Consider the following 20,016-nt stretch of genomic DNA (forward strand, 5'->3'; position numbering starts at 1 on the left):
TATCTAATAGCAAGAGACATTGAGATGTTCTGTAGCTTAGTAGCCATGTGTCCAAATATAAGTTTATTACATTTTGGTGGTCAAACAACAAACAATATCACAATTAACATGGTCAATTTAAAGGAGAAAAATTATATAATAAATTTAGAGGGCGCAGTTGCTAAAATTGAACAACTATTCATGATTTAAAAACAGTAACCAATACTCAGGCTAGATCTAAAAGAAAAGCTACAGCAAAAACTGTTGTTAAATGTGTAAACAGTGGAAGCATTTCTTTTAAAATCAGGAACAAGGTAAAAGATAGAGTCTCTCTCTCACAGTTGCTTTTCAACAATGAACTGAAACCTTTACAAAAAAAATTGTTGAAAAGCTAAAGAACCTGAAAGGAAAAACAGCATTTGAAGATGTTAAGATTCTTATTTTATATAAGGGGTTGGCAAATTATGGCCCGTAGGCCAAATCCAGCCCGCCACTTGTTTTTGTATAGCTTGTTAATTGGTTTTATGTTTTGAATGGTTGTAAAAAAAATCAAATAATATTTCATATGTGAAAATCATATGAAATTCAAATTTCAATGTCAAGTTTTATTGGAAGATAGTGTGCTTTATTCTCTGTAACTGCTTTGTTGCTATAGTAACATAGTTGAGTAGATGCAGCAGACTGTATGGTCTGCAACACCTAAAATATTTCCTGTTTGGTCCTTTACAGAAAAGGTTCTCTGGTTCCTGGTTTATATAAACACAAAGATTTACAGGCTTATTACAACAATTGGCAAGGAACTGATAAGGATCGATATAAAAATCAATTAATTGCATTTCTACAGAAGCAAAACCATGAAAATGCTTAGAAAGGTTTTTATTACATTCTTATAATTTGAAACCCTTTAAGCTAATTGAGTTTCAGTATTTGGGATTTTTTGGATTCTAGAAAGCTAATATGCCATATTTATGTGTACATGTCATTATCATGAGACTTTTCATTATCTGTAGATAAGAGTGTGAATATTCATTAGTAGTGGGGTGAATTAATTTACTAGTTAGTCTCATATCACTGCAAGTCAAATTTTTGCTAGAAATTAGCTAATAAACTTGTTTTTAATGCTTTTAGGATGTCAAGGGATTGTGGACCTAAAGAAGACCTAAATTCACAGGGAGAACCATAGCCATGGATAGGAGAGTCCATATTGAAAAGATGTCATTACTCACCCCAAGAGAATTTGTTGTGTTAGTGAATTTAGTATAGTTCCAATTTAAATCATGATAGGGTATTGATTATGATTTATAATGAAAAGTTTACAATTTTATATGAAACTAAAAGCAAAAGCAAAGAGCTAAGAATAGCTAAAACAGTTCTGAACATAATGAGGGGAGACTTGCTCTACCAGATGTCAAGACTTATTTAAAGATATAGTAATTAAGACAGTATGGTATTGGCAGAATGGTTAAATTGACCAATGCAAGCAGAATTAGCGCAGGATCAGACCTATACCTATAGACATTTGATTTGTGGCAGAGTGGTCTTTGGAACACGAATTAACGAACCAGTGTACATCATTTGGATATTTTAAATCTCTGTATCTTTATCCTAATGAGGATTAAAAAATAAATTGGACTTCTACTTCAAATCATAAGCAAAAATCATTGAAGACAACTTATGAAAAATAAAACTTCATTAGGAAAATATTACATGTATACTGATTAGTTAATATTCTGATTTCAGAGTAAGAGAAATATTTCTTAAAAATGGCACAAAAAACTGTAAATAAACATTGGTAAATTCAATATTAAAATTAAGTATATGTGTGCCATAAAGAAGTGCACTTTATAAAGTAGAAGGACAGACTACTAACTGGGAGAATAAAAATTTCCTAACACAAATAACTGACAAAGTACCTAGGATATATAAAGATTTCCTACATAGGGGTAAGAAAAAGACAACCCAACTAGAAAAATAAGCAATACACATGAATAGATATTTCAAAGATGTGGAGACTGAGTAGGCAGTAAACATATTGTATTAGATTTATGTTGCTCTGTAAAAAAATTACTACAATTTTAGTAGCTTAAAACAACATCCATTTATATCTTGCTGTTTTATAGGTTAGCAATATGGGATGATGTGACTGGGTTCTCTGCTCAGGGTTTCACTGGCCTGAAATCAAGATTTAGCTCCGCTGTATTCTTATCTGGAGCTTGGGGTTCTCTTCCAAGCTCATTCCTTTTACTGGGAGAATTTATTTCCTTGCAAAAAATGATCCCCCTTTTATTTTTTATTTTTTTATTTTTTTACTGGAGGATGAAGTTCCCATTTTCTTGCTAGCTGTTGGCCAGGGGTCACTTTTGGCTCCTAGGGGCTGGTGTCAGGTACTTGTCCTGTGACCCCTCCGAATTTTGAATCTGACTTCTGCAACCACTCGGAGAAAAGGTTTTGCTTTTAAAGGATTCATATGATTAACTTAGGCCCACTCACATCATCTTCCCGTGTTACTCATGAGAGTAACAGCAGGAATGGAGATGCTGGGGCCATCTTAGAATTCTGCATACCACCCATACGAAAATGTTCTCAGCCTCATTAGAAATAGGAGATCTGCACATTAAGCCCATATTAAAATGTCGTTTACATCCACTACATTGTCAGACATTAAAACAAATCTGGTAATACCCACTGTTGGTGGAAAATGCAGATCAGCAAAAATTCTTAGACACTATTGATGGGAATTTAAGTTGATACTGTCATGTTGGAAGACAGTATATAGCATTACATGGTAAAGTTGAAGGTATGCACAAGTTATTACCCAGAAACTCTTCTAGAGAAATTGGTCTAGACATATATGCAGTAGGAAACATGTATAAGAATGTTGATAGAAGTATTATTCATAATGGTAAAGATTGGAAACAATGTCTATTGACAGGAAAATGGGTAAATAAATTATTGGCTAACATAGATATTGTATAGCAGTAAATACTACTCACAGAAACATCAGTGAATCTTGGAACTATAATTGTGAAAAAAACAAACTACAGTATAGTATACTTTTTGTTAAAACTTTTTTATCAAATATTTTGTAAGTTGGTGCATATTCATACCCATGTAACTATTGCCCACATCACGAAAGAAAACTTCATTAGTAAGTACTGTACAATTTTAATATAGTTAAAAATCAAGAAAAATGAAATTTTACAAGAAAAACTAACTTTACATATAGATAGAATTATTTGTAATAGAACTGTTCTTTTTTTAAAAAGCAAAGGAATGACAAACAGGAAATTCAGGTTAGTGCTTTCCTCTGAGGGATTAGGGAGAGGGAAATTCACAAAGAAGAAATACACTGATATAGGCAATATTATTTGTCATTTCTTGTTAAGATATGGTGGTAGATTTATGAGTAAATGAAAACTTTACTCACAAAATTTCTGACTCCAGATATGTGGGTTTTCCACATCCAGCAATTCTCCAATTCTGTGTGGATGCTAATTGTGTGTCCTGTAATTTAATTCATTCTGACACTAGCTACCTGGCATTTAGCACAGACTCCACAGGTTAATGGCTGCCTTCCACTCTTCAGACACCAATCACAAGTAGTGGGTCCCAGGTTATGTGCACTTCTATATAATCTGACTACAAATTGAGGATTTCCATGATTCCCTCCTCAGTTGCTTTTATTTGTTATAACAGCTCACAGAATTCAGGGAAACACTTGACTTTCTACTACTGGTTAATATAAAGGATACGGATGAAGAGGAGGGAGATACAGATGATGTGGTACAGAACGGTCCTAAGCACAGGAACTTCTGCCCTTGTAGAATTTGGGTGTACCATCTTCTTTGCATGTGGGTGCGTTCACCAACTTGGAAGCTTACTGAACCCCTACCTTTTGGGTTTTTATGAAATTTCCATTATGTAGGCATGATTGATTAAATCATTGACCATTGATGATGAACTCAATTCCTACTTTCTCCTCTCCCTGGAGGTTGGGGTGCGTGGCTCTAATAACATGGTTGGTTCTTCTGATCACATGGTTGGTTTCTCTGGCTACCACGCCCTCCCCATAGTGATGCTATCTAGGATCCCATCTAGAGTCAACTCATTAGCATAAACTGATATGTATGAAAGGGGCTTATTATGAATAACAAAAGATGCTCCTCTCATCTCTCACTCAGGAAATTCCAAGGGTTTTAGAAGCTCTTCCAGGAATGTCACAATTGAACATTATTATGTTTTATTGTTTACATGTGTTACATGTATTGTTTTATGTGTATCAATAGTTCCTAATAGGTATTACTTTAAAGAAGGAACAATCTCTAAGATTTATTTGATTAGGGAAGGTAGAAGATCTATAGGTATAGAGGTAGTGGTTAGAATGAATAAAAGGTGTAAGGAGAAAGTCTGATTTAGAGTTCTAACAGTGGAGTTAAAGTTTAAAAGATATATTTGCACCACATCATTATGAATTCTAGGTAAAGATGGTACTCTGGAGTTTAAATTATTTTGGTTAACGGAAGGGGGATAACAGAGGAAAGCAGGGGAAGGGTCTGGTCAAGGAACAAGTATGAAGGACCCATGGACATGGACAGCAGGGTAGGGATTGACTGGTAGGGAGGCAGGGCAGGGGAGAGCAATAAGGGGAAAATTTGGACAACTGCAGTTGAACAAAAATAAAATAAACATATAAGATAAATACAAAAATTATTTTGGTTAAGGCATGTTAAGTTTTGGGTAAGATAATCCAACTAGAAAGCTATTTACACACAAAAAAAGTTAGTTTAAAGTAGACTAACAAAGGGCAGTAGATGAATGCTTTTTATAAAGTGAAGAATGCATTTGCAGTATAAATAAAACTCTGATTTTTGTGTTTAAAGAAATAAGAGATACTGAATGACATTCAAAGAATTGCAAGTTATACTTCAGTTTAAATGCCTGTTCTGCATTTGATATTCATGTGTCATTGTGCAAATAATGGGAACTGTTTCAGTTTCTGTAGAAATGAGCATATCTCTTAGAATTGTTGCAGGGGCTAAATGAGAATATGAAAAGTTCATGGCCTAGTGTCTAGTATGTTAGGAATTCAATAAAAGCTCTTTAAATAAGACTTACTAAGGTCTTTGTTTTGTAAATAGATTTAAGATTTTCTATAATTAAAATCAAATCTTCTTACTTTATCTATTAAAGAACCTATTGCCCTGGCTGGTGTGGCCCAGTGGATTGAGTTCCGGCCTATGATCTGAAAGGTCACTGGTTCAATTCCGTGTCAGGGCACATGCCTGGGTTTGCAGGCCAGGTCCCCAGTTGGTGGCGTTTGAGAGGCAACTGATTGTTTCTCTTACATATTGATATTTCTTTCCCTCTCTTTCTCCCTCCCTTCCCCTCTTTCTAAAAATAAATAAGATCTTAACAATAAATAAAATAAAAAGAAACTATTAAATACAGTTATGGAGTTGGTCTTTACTGCCTGCACATTATATTACTTTATTTTAGAAATCAGATAAAAATGTTTTCTCTTGCTTAATAATAAGTGTATTCTCTTTCCCAATGATTATTTCTTTCGTTTTTATTACAGATCAACGTAAGAGTAACCACAATGGATGCTGAGCTGGAATTTGCCATCCAGCCCAATACAACTGGCAAACAACTTTTTGACCAGGTATCATTTAACCACATGAAGTATGCAGCTTTTGACACCATAGTGTGCATGCTATGGCACTTCTTTTTCTGTTTTTATTGATAGTGCAACATTGTAGCACTGGAGTTTTTCACAATACATATTCAGATATCTTGAACAGCCGTATAGATATTCCTTGTCATTCTTAGATTTGAGGGATAGGATTTAAAAAATAAATATTAGCAATTGTTCTTTTTTAGCTGTCATCTTAATTTTTTTCTTTTTTTAGCATTTTATTTTATTTTATTTTATTTTATTTTATTATTGTTGTTCACTTACAGTTATCCCATATCTCCCCTGTTGTTTTCCCTTATCCCCAGCAATACTTGATATCAAACTATATTACAAGGCCACTCTAAATCAAAACAGCCTAGTATTTGTGTAAGAACAGACACATAGATCAATGGAACAAAATAGAGAGCCCAGAAATAAACCCAAGTCTCTGTGATCAATTAATATTTGACAGAGGGGGCAGGAACATAAAATGGAGTAAAAATAACCTCTTCAACAAGTGGTGTTGGAAGATCTGGACAGGTACGTGCAAAAAAAAATGAAACTAGACCACCAACTTACACCATACACCAAAATAAATCAAGATGGATAAAAAAGTCATGACACCATAGAAGCCTTAGAGGAAAACATAGGCAGGAAAACTTCTGATATCCCACATAGCAATATTTTTGCCGATATATCTCCTAGGGCAAGGGAAATAAAGGAAAGAATAAACGAAAGAAACTGCATCAAATTAAAAAGCTCTGCACAGCTAAAGAAAACATCATTAAAATGAAAAGGGAACCAACTATATGGGAAAACATATTTGCCAATGATATCTCGGATAAAGGTTTGATCTCTAAAATATATAACTTATATGACTCAAGACCAGCAAGATAAACAATCGAATTAAAAATGGTCAAAGGACCTCAATAGACACTTAGTCAAGGAGGACACACAGAGGGCCTATGATTTTATTTTTCAATTACAGTTTATATTCAATATTATTTTGTATTAGTTTTAGGTTTACAGCATAGTGACTAGACAATTATATACTTTAGAAATGGTCCCTCGATATTTCAAGTACCAGTCTGGCAATACATAGGTATTGTAATAATGACTGTATTCTCTGTCCTGTACTTTACATCCCCAGCCCTGGCTGGTTTGGCTCAGTGGATTGAGCGTCGGCCTGCGAGCTAAGTGTCGCTGGTTCGATCTTCCAGTCAGGGCACATCAGAGAAGGAAAACTCTGACTCCAAAAAACCTCCGCTGCCTTGCGGCATACCTCTTCAGGGGAAAGGCTAAGGGAGTAAACCCCGACAGAAAATCCGGAGCCGGAGTCCCTAAGGCGGTTTGACGTTGTAGTCAACACTGGCAACTCCTGCGGCGCATGTGAAGCCAAGCTGTATTGACTCCGTCTTTCCCTTGGACCCTTCAGCTGCGAAGAGAGGGGGGGTCTGCTGCATGGGCAACAGCAGACCCTCCATATCACCCTGCCCAGGCTCTGTAGCTTCAGCTCCACTGGAGAGGACACTCCAGTGTCATCGCAAGATGTCGATTCAACACGGGAGGAGACAATTACCGTGTCACTCCCGAGTCGGACTGCACAGCCATTCTCGGCGGTGCAGATAGACTTAAGAAGCTACACCATCGTCTCTCGAGACGGACGGCTGCCGACGAGGACGACGAGGAATAGCAGTTTGATGCCATAGACTTGTTTGCTAGCCTGGGATTAGAACATGGATGTCATGTTAAGGAACTTGGATTACTGATTATTATCTTTTTTTCTCTCCTTAGTGCACAATTTAGTCACCTGTGGTTTAAAAAAAAAAAAACAAAAAAAAAACGGCGAGGAGGGTGGGGCAGTGCTTGGAAACCACCTCCAGAAATTCAGATTTTATTATCTGAGACCTACTTTAAACCATTAGTTTGTGTGTTATTTTTTTTAAAATTTAAGCTCCTCAGGTGATGCTCTATGCAGTGTTCTAAATAATCAAGTTTTATCGGGAAAAGGAGGAGAAAGATTGGTGCCTAGGGGTCAGGTAAGTTAGGTGAATTGATAATTGCAAAGAAGAGGATAGTGATACATCTTGTGTGGCATGAGACTTCTAACATTTATATAAACTTTTATATATGAGCAAGAGAGCGGTAGTCTGTGGTCAGATTAATTTGACCTTAGAGCAGCAATTTTCAACCGGTTTGCTGCAAGAATTTTTAAAACATGCAATACCTGACTATTTAGTTAGGGGCACTGACCTTTTTTCCCTTAAGTTGTCAACAAAAAAATGACAACAGCCAACAAAACAGTAACCATCCACTGTGAATGAATCAAAGTTGTACCTATTTTTGTCCTGGCTGAATAGCTTACTTGGTTGGTGTAGCCCCAATATGATAAGGTTGTGGGTTTGATCCCTAGCCAGGACACATACAAAAATCAACCAATGAGTTCATGAGTGGATGCAGCAACAAATCGGCATTTCTTTCCCTTCTCTCTCTTACTCTGTCCCTCTCTCCTTCTCTCCTCTCTCTCTTTCCCTCTCGCCCTTTCCCTTCCCTCTCTTCTTTTCTCCCTCGTTCCCCCTTTTCTTTCTGCCCCCACCTCTAAAATCAATAAATAAAAATTTTAAAATTATACCTACTTTTTGTCAGATCAGCAAAAGTATATATTTTGGTGTGCTACACAGAATTTTTTTACATCTGTAAATAACCTGTTACACATCTTGGTTTTATTAGGAGTCATTCTCTCACATACTGATCCAAAATATGAAATAAAAAATTTAAATTCCTGGAAAGTTGTTTTTCTTGACAAAGTGGTGTACTTAATTTCTCGATTAGGTAATTAATGATCTAGAAAGCCCTGATAAGGTCTTTTTGGAAGATGAAAGGCTTTTTTTGGTGTGTGTGTGAGTGAGCAAATTGTTTTTTTAAGTATATTTTATTGATTATGTTGTTACAGTAGTTCCAATTTTTTCCCCCTTTGCTCCCCTCTGCCCAGTAGCCCCCTTTCCTCCAGCAATTCCACCCCCCTTAGTTCATGTCCATGGGTCATGAATATAAGTTATTTGGCTTCACCATTCCCTATATTATTCTTAACTTCCCCCTGTCTATTTTGTACCAACTGATTATGCTTCTTAATTCCTGCAACATCTCCCCATTTCTCCCCAGCTCATAACCCTCCAAATGATCCCCAGACCTATGATTCTGTTTCTATTCTGGTTTGCTTAGTTGGATTTTGTTTTTCTTTTTTAGATTCAGTTGTTGATAGTTGTGAGTTTGTTGTAATTTTAGTGTTCATAGTTTTGATCTTCTTTTTCTTAAGTAAGTCCCTTTGACATTTCATATAATAATGGCTCGGTGATGATGAACTCCAATAGCTTTACCTTGTCTGGAAAGCACTTCATCTGCCCTTCCATTCCAAATGATAGCCTTGCTGGATAGAGTAATTCTGGTTGCAGGTTGCCTTTCATCACATTGAATACTGCTTGCCAGTCCCTTCGTGCCTGCAAACTGTCCTCTGAGAAATCAGCTGATAGTCCTATAGGCACCCCCCTGTAGGCAACTCTCTGCCTCTTTCTTGCTGCCCCTAGGACTCTGTCTTTATCTTTCACCTTTGGCATCTCAGTCATGATGCATCCTGGTGTGGTCCCCTCTGGATCCAGCTCGCCTGGGACCCTTCGTGCCTCCCAGACCTGTATGTCCATCTGCTGTGCAAAATTTGGGAAGTTTTTCTCATTTTTTTCAGTTCTTGCTCCTCATTCTGCACTGGTTGACTGTTTTTTTCTTCCTTATGTTCCAAATCTCTGATTTGAAGCCCGGTTTTCCTTCCCTTCACCATTGGTTTTGTGTGGATTTTTCTTCATTTCACTTAGCATAGCCTTCACTTCTTCTCTTATGCATTTGCCGTACTCAAGCATAACTGTCTAGCCTGTGAGCATCTTTATCACCAGTGTTTTGAATTCTGCATCTGTGAGGTTGTCTATCTCCTCATCTGTGAGGTTGTCTATCTCCTTGTCGCTTAGTTCTCCCACTGGAACCTTGATTTATTCCCCCTTTTGGGCCATATTTCTCTGTCTCCTCATTTTGACAGGCTCCTGTGTTTGTTTGCTTCCGAGTCCCAGGTAGAGCTTTCGCTCCTGTTACATTGTAAGGGGCGAAGCCTTACGGATTCATCAGTACAGGTCGACCTGTTTCACCACGTTGTGGCGCTGTATGTGGGGGAGGGGTCCGAGAGGGAACAGTGCTGCCTGCCCAGCACTCGCCCCTTTTCCAGGCACCTTTCCCACTTCCGCACCGGACTGGCGCCCCTCTAGCTGCTGCCCTGGCTGTCGTTTTCAGAGTGGGTGGGTCTGTGGCCGTTCTAGGACCGTGGGGGCCCTTTAAACAAGCAGACTCTGCTGAGAGACCAGCAGTTTCTGCCTCCACCCCAACCCCCACTGGTCAGCACAGTCAGAAGCAATGAGGCTTGATTTTCCTGGTGCTGGGACTGTAGTTGTGAGGTCCAGTGAGGAGCTGGGAACGCTCTTCAGGTGTCCCTCCCGACTTTCTAAAACGTGTGACTGCGCTTTCCGTCAGCCTGCCCCTGCCGCCACTGCTGCTGCCACCACACCATGTCCTCTCCACCCCGGCTCTGCCCCTTCTACCTGTGTGGATGAGTATTTCTTCTTTATATCTTTGTTTGCTGGGCTTCCGTGCATTCTGATTTTCTGGAACTTCTGGTTGTTTCTAGTTTTGAGGTAGCCGTATTCCTTCTTAGTTGTGGAGGGTGACGCAGCGTGTCTGTCTACGTCTCCATCTTGGCCTGAATTCAAGTGAGTGAATGTTTAAAACAAAATCATAAGCAGCTGTATTCACTCTACATTATAGATATTTTACCTTGTGAATTAATAACCACTTATGTTGATTCTTCTAGACCTCTTACTTGTAAATATATAGCCTATCTTATTTGAATAAAAATGTGAATGGAGTTAGCATTTATTGTACTTCATAGCAAGTTGAAATGTTATTTATATAATGAGTGAAATGCTTGTGGTAGTCAAAAACTAACCAGCAAATGGACCTTTTTGATATTGATATTGAGAAATAAATTATTTGTTATTTATTAAGCAGAATTGCTTTAGCCTGGATACTGGGAAAATGAAACCCATTTATTAAAGTGCAATAATGTGTAGTAGCTTAAAAATATGGGCTCTGCAGCCACATCTGCCCACAGTAGAATCCTGGCTATAGCTGTTCAACTTTGGACAGATTCCTGCCTTTGCCTTTTTTTTCTCTTTTGTACAATTAGGTTGATGATAATGTTGCTCCCTTAGAAGGTGGTTATGAGAATTGAGACTCCATGTAAAGTACACAGAACTGTATTTTACATATATGCATACAGTACACATATATACATAATATTTCATATTGTAATTGAAGGTCTAGATTAAGGATTGTTATCTGTTATGGGCTTTCTTGACAATTCTTAGAGTCGCTGTTCTGTTTTCTGACAAATTCTCTTGAGCCTGAGTGTAAGAATCTAAAAGCAGGCTTAAACTTTGGGTGTAGTGAGTATATGGAGTGAACTGGCAGGTAGGTAGGTTCAGGGTTAGGCCAGGAACAGACCTAGAGATAGGTGTCCTCTCAAATGAGGGTACAGTACATAGCTACTTGAATCCACCTACAGCAAAGTCTCTCTTCTAATTATGATGTTGGCTTGAGGCCACCTGCTGTGTGTAGGAGGTTCTAGTTTAGTGCTTAAGGTTCATTGTTTGCTCCCTGCTGACTCTTCCTTCAGTAGCTTCATCTTCCAGCTTCTACCTGTGGGATAGAAGTAGAATATTCATAACCTCAGGGAGTGCTCAGCATGATCTGTTAGGATGCAAGAAAAAAATGTACCAAAATGTTTATGTGTTTGTCTTTCTTTTTTCAAATTATTTAAAAATTATGTGCTTTATAATATATGTATGATAGAATGTGTATAATTTATAAATAAATATACATATATTGTAGTTATGTGTCTGAGCTTATTATTTTTTACTTATACAGGGTGGGAAAAATTGGGTTTACAGTTCATATTAAAAATAGTACAATACTTAATAATACAAAAATAAATTCTGTTTTGTGTACTCACAGCTGTAAACATACTTTTGCCTCACCCTTTACATGTTATGTGATGGAAAGTATCTTGGAACATTTCCAGAAGTAGGCAAAGAGAGCTGTTGAAAATACAAGGCCTCTTCAGGAATTTCACAGCTGAGCTCTCCTGCTCTTTCTGGTGTTTGTTTTGATAGTCTAAAGTTAAGGTACTGTTTCTGGTGCCTACTGTGGCAAGTCCCCTTTTACTTACCCAGCATTGCGAATCACACAAAGTGTAGAGGCAGAAGCTGAGGCCAGCTACACTACACTTTCCTCTCTTGCCCTTGACCTGTATAAATTTCCTCCCCTGCCACTCTGAGCTGCATTGTTTTCTGTGGCTCTGTTGGGACTACCTATATTTTGCCAAGATAAATTATCGGGGTCTTTGTCCATGTAAAAGTTCTGTTGTTTGGCATTGGTTAGATTTTGCATCAGTATGAGATTTTATAGTATATCTCAGAAATTTCTCATCCAGATCATCCAGAAATTTCTCAGTTTTGATTTTTTTTAATGGTAACCCTTCTTAGCACAGCTAAGTAATATTTCCTGTTTTTAATTGGTGTGTGTGTGTGAGAGAGAGAGATTTCAGGGAAATTTTTCAAGAGGGAAAGCAGACTAACAGCTTCAGTTTTGCTATCTTGAAACCAGAAGCCTGGCATGTTTTTATTTTATTTTGTTTTTAAAGATTTTATTTATTTTTAGAGAAAGGGGAAGGGAGGGAGAGAGAGTAGGAGAGAAACATAGGTGTGTACCTTTTGCACACCCCTAACTGGGGACCTGGCTGGCAACCCACGCAGGTGCCCTCACTGGAATTGAACAACAACCTTTCGGTTTGTGGGATGCTGACCAACCCATTGAGCCACACCACTAAGGGTGCCTGGCATGTTTTTAGATTTAAAAGTAAAAATTCCAAGAATATTTATCACTTAAGAACTAATGTTGTATCTTTCTGTAAAGCTTTTTAAATGTTAATAAATTCTCATCTCCTCTGGCTCAATTTTCTCATTTTAAATATGGATTTTAAAAAATATGCTATGTTAAGTGTTGGTACAATCCTGGCTATGGGCCCAAACTTGACACTTTATTTACTCTTAATACTTTTGAGTGCCTACCACAGGCTAATCATTCTTTGAGATAACATGGATATTGAGGTGAATAAGTCAAACAATCTCTTCCCTTAATTTTAGACAAAGAGAGTAAATAGACATACTGCTAATACAGTTAATTATGATATGATAGAGTACTGTTCTCACAGCACATAGGTAAAGTACTGTGGGAACGTCAAGGAACAAGTGATTCATTTTACCTGGATGATAGAACTTCATTTACAGAACGCAGGTTAGTTGAGCTGGGCCCTGAGAAATAAATTATTCAACAGGTGGTAAAAGTACAGAAGAAACACTGTAGGCAGAGGAAAAAGCAAGAGCAAAGTTGTAGAAGGGTAAAATTCATGGCATGTTCCAAGAATGGTTTCTTGCCCAGTGAGGGAAGAACGTAGAATACATAATAGCGAGTGAAGGGAAGAAGAAATGGAGGTGAAATCACCAGTTGGATAACCTGGGGCGTGGCATTTTAATGTCTTCAGAGACTTTGTTACCAAAATGGTACTGCTTGCCTTGCCTAACTGATAGTGTAGTTATGGGGGTAAATGGAACATAGGGTTGCAATATACTTAAATATTTTATTTATTTATTTTTAGAGGGGAAGAGAGGGAGAGAAACATCCATGTGTGGTTGCCTCTTGCACGCCCCCAACTGGGGACCTGGCCAGCAACCCAGGCAAGTGCCCTGACCGGGAATTGAACCAGTGACCTTTTGGGCCACAGGCATGGCACTTAATTGATTGTTTTGGGTTTCCTTGGATATATACCCAGAAGTGGAATTGCTGGATAATAAGACAGTTTAATTTTTAATTTTTTTGAGAAACCTCCATACTGTTTTCCATAGTGGCTGCAGGAGTCTGCATTTGTTGTGGGGGTAAATTGAAATAGTAAAATGCGATTATGACAGCTCTATAGCTGTTTCCCCAGACTCTTCTTGTTATCTTGGGATCATGATGGGAGTTGAAAAGAAAAAGGAGGTATAAAAAAATGGATCAAGTATGATTGAAATAACACTATAAAATTTAATATACAAACCTGAATTTAAGTTTTTAGAAATTTTCCTTTATTTAACATGTTAAATTTAGGAAAGAGCTTCTCTGTAACAAAGGAATATATTTATAATACCTATGTAGTTTTGTTTCTCTTTTGAAGTATAGTGCCATCTAGTTATAGTGTGAATGTTGAACTGAAATTGACTTTTATTTTTTTAAGGTGGTGAAAACAGTTGGTTTGCGTGAGGTCTGGTTTTTTGGACTGCAGTACGTGGACAGCAAAGGCTATTCTACTTGGCTTAAACTAAATAAAAAGGTAAAATATGTATAATAACATTCAGCTAATAATTAAGTTACTTAGAAGGTAATGATCTTGCATTTATGCTAGCAAAGCTTAGGGTCGTTTAATTCAATAAGGCACCATCAGCTTATCTTACAAAAAGAAATATCACTTTTCCTATTTGAAAACTTAGCACATAAGAAATATTATTAGGTATAACTTAGTACTTTGACTTTTATTTAAACATCTACAGAATAAGCTTCTCAAGAGAAGTTACAGTTTGGTTATGAGATAGGATCTATGAGTTATAGGTCATATTTCTGAACATAGAATCTTTTTTTCTTAAATATATTTTTTTAAAGTAAGAATCTTAGAGATTTAAAATCTTACTAATGTTTTACATCCTACCTTCTTCTGAAAAGGATTTGGTGCAACTAGATTCAGTTATTTTGAACTTAAGATTTTTGTTGATTATACTTGAAATTACTGTTTCAGGTTACACAGCAAGATGTTAAAAAAGAGAATCCTTTACAGTTCAAATTTAGAGCTAAATTTTTTCCTGAAGATGTTTCCGAGGAATTAATTCAAGAAATAACCCAGAGACTTTTCTTCTTGCAAGTCAAAGAAGCTATCTTAAATGATGAGATATATTGCCCACCCGAAACTGCAGTCCTCTTGGCTTCCTATGCTGTCCAAGCCAAGTATGGAGATTATAACAAAGAGATTCACAAACCAGGCTACCTGGCTAACGACAGACTCCTACCACAGCGGTAAGTGAAACATGCTTTTATGTTATATTCTCTGAAAAATTATATTTCATAAGTTTGTAAATAGAATTTTTAAAAAACTATGTTAAATTGCCAGCCAAATCAGAGAGTTAGGTTTAAAAGCCATGACTCAGTATGCCCATAGACTTATATAGTCTGCAACTACCTAAACCTTCTGCCTCTTCTCTGTTCATTTCCACAAGAGAAGCAATACATAGAGATTTGGGCTTGGGTGAGAATGTGACTGACTGTTGCTGCTGGGTAAAAATTCTTAACACAGGCAGATAGGTGTTTAACCCTTTGAGTGCCATGCATAATTGCTAAAATTTGTGTGAGAAATGCCAGACTATTTTGCTGAGAAATGCAGTTTATGAAAAATGTCTATAAAAACATTATAATTCATAATAATTTGCTGAAAATTTCATAACATAGAGTAAAAACACTCTTCTTTTGTAAGCAGTGTTCTTTGACGCAATTTAGCAAAAATTTTATTCCATTAAAATTATAACAATTATTTTAGAAAACTTTCCTTCAGTATGGCTTTTGAAGTATAATATATGGCATAATATAAAACCTATTATTATAACTTGAAAAAACACATAGCAACATGAATAACAAGCAAAAAGTATGTCAAATATTGCATACATTTTTTTAAAAAAGAAAACTATAACGTACAAAAAAAATGAACACAAACTGTATTCACACTAGAGACATATATCAATAGATGTCAACAGTGAAAAAGTTTATAAACAGAAATGAAATGCAAAAACAATACAATAGCAAAAGCTTCCTTATGCACACTGCATAGTTTCGACAATTATTGCAAAGATAAATGAAATTAAAAGGACTGTTTAAAATGTAAGTAAAAATTATAACAATTAATATGTCAGTATTTGAACAAGCGTAAAAATTTGAAATTTGGATCAACATGAGAAAAACTTACATCAGTATATAACTGGAGATACAAAAAAAGATAAAACATAAAATATGAATTATCCCATTATTATTTACATTTATAGCCATCGAAAAAAGAGTCGCTGGAAGCGAAGCTAGCACTTTTGGGAAAATTTGTCAGTGTTGCTCACAGTGACGTTGGCACTCAAAGGGTTAATAAATGCTTTTGAGAGTACCAGCCTATGTTTCTTCCATAGAATTAAAATTAAGTTTCTAACTTCTAAAAAGGCATTTAAACTCAGTGTTTAGACTACTAGTCTAGTGTTGTGTTCTTTATCTGCAGTATATTGCTGCCTCAATATGTTATTTCAAGTAGCATGGCATAAGAGAAATCATTAGAGAGGAAACCTAGAATTTGAGTATTGATTCTACTCTTTGCTACTTATGTGCCCTTGGGTACAAAAGCTAAAATCCCCGAGCCTTGAAAATCTGAATCTGCAAAATGGAGATAATCATTCTGCTCTACCTACCTTACAGTTTGTGATTACTATACATGAACTGTATGGTTTACAGTTTTAACTATAAAGTGTGATACAAGTGTTAGTTGATAGCATTACTTAAGAAACTTAGAAAGTACAACATCAGATATTACTTTTAAATATCTTAGTTCTTAAATGTAGCACACATTTCCCTAATATTAGAATGTATGTAAAGATCTTTCTTTTAGAACTGGAGAGAAGTTATTGTTCTTAGTTCAAATTCTCAAGTTTTAAAATTTCTATTTAAATCCAAAACTGTATATTTTTAACCTAAAATTTTAGTTCTGCACCACATCTTCATAGTAGTCAAGTTGTTAGATATAGTTTCTTTTTCATAGGTACTAAATATGAAGACTAAACTATGTCATGTGCACTTTCATTAATTTCCTTTGGTCGTAGACTTTAATGTTTATTTTCAGCTAACAAAGTGTATTCTGTTGATACATGCTTTATAAAGATACTGTTAAGTACAATAGCTTTAATATTTGATTATTAAATGTTACACTATTTTTCCTGTTAATATTATTGCAGTAATAGTTATCTTGGAGGGTAAAACTTCATGGTGTTGAGCAAAAGAATTAGAATTATGAAATACTTATTTGTCTGTAGTTTGTCTGGTTTCTATTATTATTCCAACCCAAAATTCTTTTTTCTTTTTTCTTTCTTTTTTACTGTGGTAAAATACACATAACAAAATTCACCATCTTAATCACTTTTAGTGTACAGTTCAATGGTATTAAATACATTTATAATGTTATGTAACTGTCACCACCATTCATTTCCATAATGTTTTTTTCCATCTTGTAAAATCAAAACTTTATATATATTAAACAATAACTCCCTATTCCCCTACACTCAGCACCTGGCAACCACAATTCTATCTTTAGTCTATGATTTTCACTACTCTATAAATATTTCATACAAGTGGAATTATGTAGTAGTATTTTTTTGTGACTGACTTATTTAACTTAACATAATGAATGTTCTCAAAGTTCATCGATGTGGCAGTATATTGCGAATTTTCCTTCTTTTTCTAGGGTTGCATAATACTCTTTTTTTTTTTTAAGCGTATTTTATTGATTATGCTGTTACAGTTGTCCCAATTTTTTTCCCTTTGCTCATCTCCACCCAGTACCCCCCTTCCCTCCAGCAGTCCCTCCTCCCCTTAGTTCATGTCCATGGGTTGTTCTATGGCTTCACCACTTTTCTGTATTATTATTAACATCCCCCTGTCTCTTTTGTTCCTACCAATTATGCTTCTTGATCCCTGTACCATTTCCCCCTTTCTCTCCCTTTCTACTCCCAGCTGATAACCCTCCAAATGATTCCCATACCTATGATTCTGTTCCTGTTCTGCTTGTTTGCTTAGTTTGTTTTTGTATTTGTTTTTCTTTTTTAGATTCTGTTGTTGATAGTTGTGAGTTTGTTGTCATTTTAATGTTCATAGTTTTGATCTTTTTCTTAAATAAGTCCCTTTAACATTTCATGTAATAATGGCTTGGTGCTGATGAACTCCTTTAGCTTCACCTTGCCTGGGAAGCACTTTATCTGCCCTTCCATTCTAAATGATAGCTTTGCTGGATGGAGTAATCTTGGTTGTAGGTCCTTGCTTTTCATCACTTTGAATACTTCTTGTCAGCTCCTAGCCTGCAAAGTTTTTTTGGGGGAAATCAGCTGATAGTCTTATGGAATTCCTTTGTAGGTAACTCTGCTTTTCTCTTGCTGCTTTTAAGATTATCTTTTTATCTTGAACCTTTGGCATTTTAATTATGATGTGCCTCAGTGTGGTCCTTTTTTTGGTCTAGCTTGTTAAGGACTCTCTGCTTCCTGGACTTGTATATCTATTTTCTTAAACAAATTAGGAAAATTTTATTTCATTATTTTTTCAAATAAGTTTTCAATTTCATGCTCTTCCTCTTCTTCTGGCACTCTTATAATTTGGATGTTGGTACGTTTAAACTTGTCCCAGTGTTTCCTAATCCTCTCCTCATTTTTTTCAATTCTTGTTTCTTTTATTTATTTCTTCCTTTTGTTCCAAATCATTGATTTGAACTCTGGCTTCCTTCCCCTTCACTGTTGGTTCCCTGTATATTTTTCTTTATTTCACTTGTATAACCTTCACTTCTTGCTTTATTTTATGGCTATACTCAATCATTTCTCTGAGCATCCAGATCACTGGTGTTTTCAATTCTGCATCTGATAGGTTGGCTATCTCTTGTTTCATTTAATTCTTTTTCTGGGGTTTTGTTCTGTTCTGTCATTTGGACCATATTTCTTTGCCCTCTCAATTTGGTAGCCTCCCTGTCTTTATTTCTGTGTATTAGGTAGAGCTGCTTTGACTCCATGTCTTGGTAGTGTGGCCTAATGAGGTAGGTGTCCTGTAGAGTCCAATGGCACAGCCTCCCCTATCACCCAAGCTGGGTACTCAAGGTGTGCCCTTCATGTGGCCTTGTAGTTGAGCCTTGGTTATTGTTGGCAGATCAGTGGAAGGGTCTTAACCCAGGCCAGTCAGCTGTAAGGCCTGTCTGTGACTACTGACCACCAACCTATGCCCTCTGTGGAGGATCAGCTGTGTGGGACAGGATGGTGGTGCTCCGATGTGATCTGGAGCTGTCCACTGGGTATGCTGGCCCTGGGGTTTTGGGTGGTGCAGGCCAAGGTCAGCCCCCACCTGTATTTTGCCTGGGCCTGAGCTATAAAGCAATCTGAGATGGCTGCTACTTGTGCTGGCCTTGGAGATTTCCAGGCAAAGCCAAGCTGTGAATCTTAAGCTGGCTGCTGGTAGTGCCAGGCCTGGGGCTCACTGAGGCCAACTGTTGCTTGTTTGATAGGATTTAGGAAGTTGTGAAGCCTGAGCCAAGACCAGCCTTCCATGAGAAAAAGAAGCTTGGGTGGGTCAGTAAGTTGGTGGGGGGGAGTCTCTGGGGATCTCCAAGGGCAGGTCAAACAGTGTTGGCCAGGTTAATGGAATCTCAGATATGGCAGCAGCTTGTTAACTCTATGTGGGGAGGGTTTAGAAAAGAGACAGTGGCTCCTGCTCACCTTGATTCCAGACACTTCAGTTTCTCCCTGTATGCCACTGGTGCCTTTCAAGCTCCTGCCCTGGTGCTGGAGCTCAGAGGGAGTGAGTCTGAGTAGGTGAGTCCGTGTGCAGGTTCTTTAAGAGGAACTGGTTGGGGCTCCAGCAGTTTCTTGGACTGACTCAATTCCTGCTACTTTTGCAGCCAGAAGTTGTGGGGACTTATCTTCCTGGCACTGGGCTGGGGGGCCTGGTGTGGGGCCGGGTCTTCTCGCTCCCATAATATCCCTCTTGAATTTTTATCCACCACACATGGGTGAGAGACCAGCCCGTCCTGTGTCTGCTTCCCTCCTACTAGTCTCAGTGGATATGGTTTCTTTAATTCCGTAGCTGACAGGCTTCCATTCAACTCGATTTCTCAAGGTTCTGGCTGATGGTTGTTCCATATTTTAGTTGTAATTTGGATGGGGTTGCACAAAGAGGTGAGCCATGTCTGCCTATGCCACCATCTTGACCCGATCTCTGCTTAATAATATTCTACTGTATGTTTATACTACATTTTGCTTATCCATTCATCCATCAGTGGATACTTGGGTTGCTTCCACGTTTTAGCTATTTTGAATAATGATGCTGTGAATGTGAGAGTACAGTTGTCTCTT

At 37.1% G+C, this 20,016-nt stretch overlaps 1 protein-coding gene across 2 annotated transcripts in view; it reads left to right on the forward strand.

Annotated features, from left to right (window-relative positions):
- LOC150019807 (radixin-like) overlaps nucleotides 1-20,016 on the forward strand; it is a 112,956-nt gene that overhangs the window by 21,758 nt on the left and 71,182 nt on the right. For both annotated transcript variants that reach the window (XM_090266689.1, XM_090266688.1), the window contains 3 exons: nucleotides 5,558-5,641; nucleotides 14,079-14,174; nucleotides 14,634-14,908. In XM_090266689.1, the coding sequence (XP_090122815.1) occupies nucleotides 5,558-5,641; nucleotides 14,079-14,174; nucleotides 14,634-14,908 (455 nt within the window). The remainder of the gene's footprint in view (nucleotides 1-5,557; nucleotides 5,642-14,078; nucleotides 14,175-14,633; nucleotides 14,909-20,016) is intronic.

Source organism: Furipterus horrens, unplaced genomic scaffold, assembly GCF_987537825.1.
Source record: "Furipterus horrens unplaced genomic scaffold, mFurHor1.1.pri manual_scaffold_2, whole genome shotgun sequence".
Lineage (NCBI taxonomy): Eukaryota > Metazoa > Chordata > Mammalia > Chiroptera > Furipteridae > Furipterus > Furipterus horrens.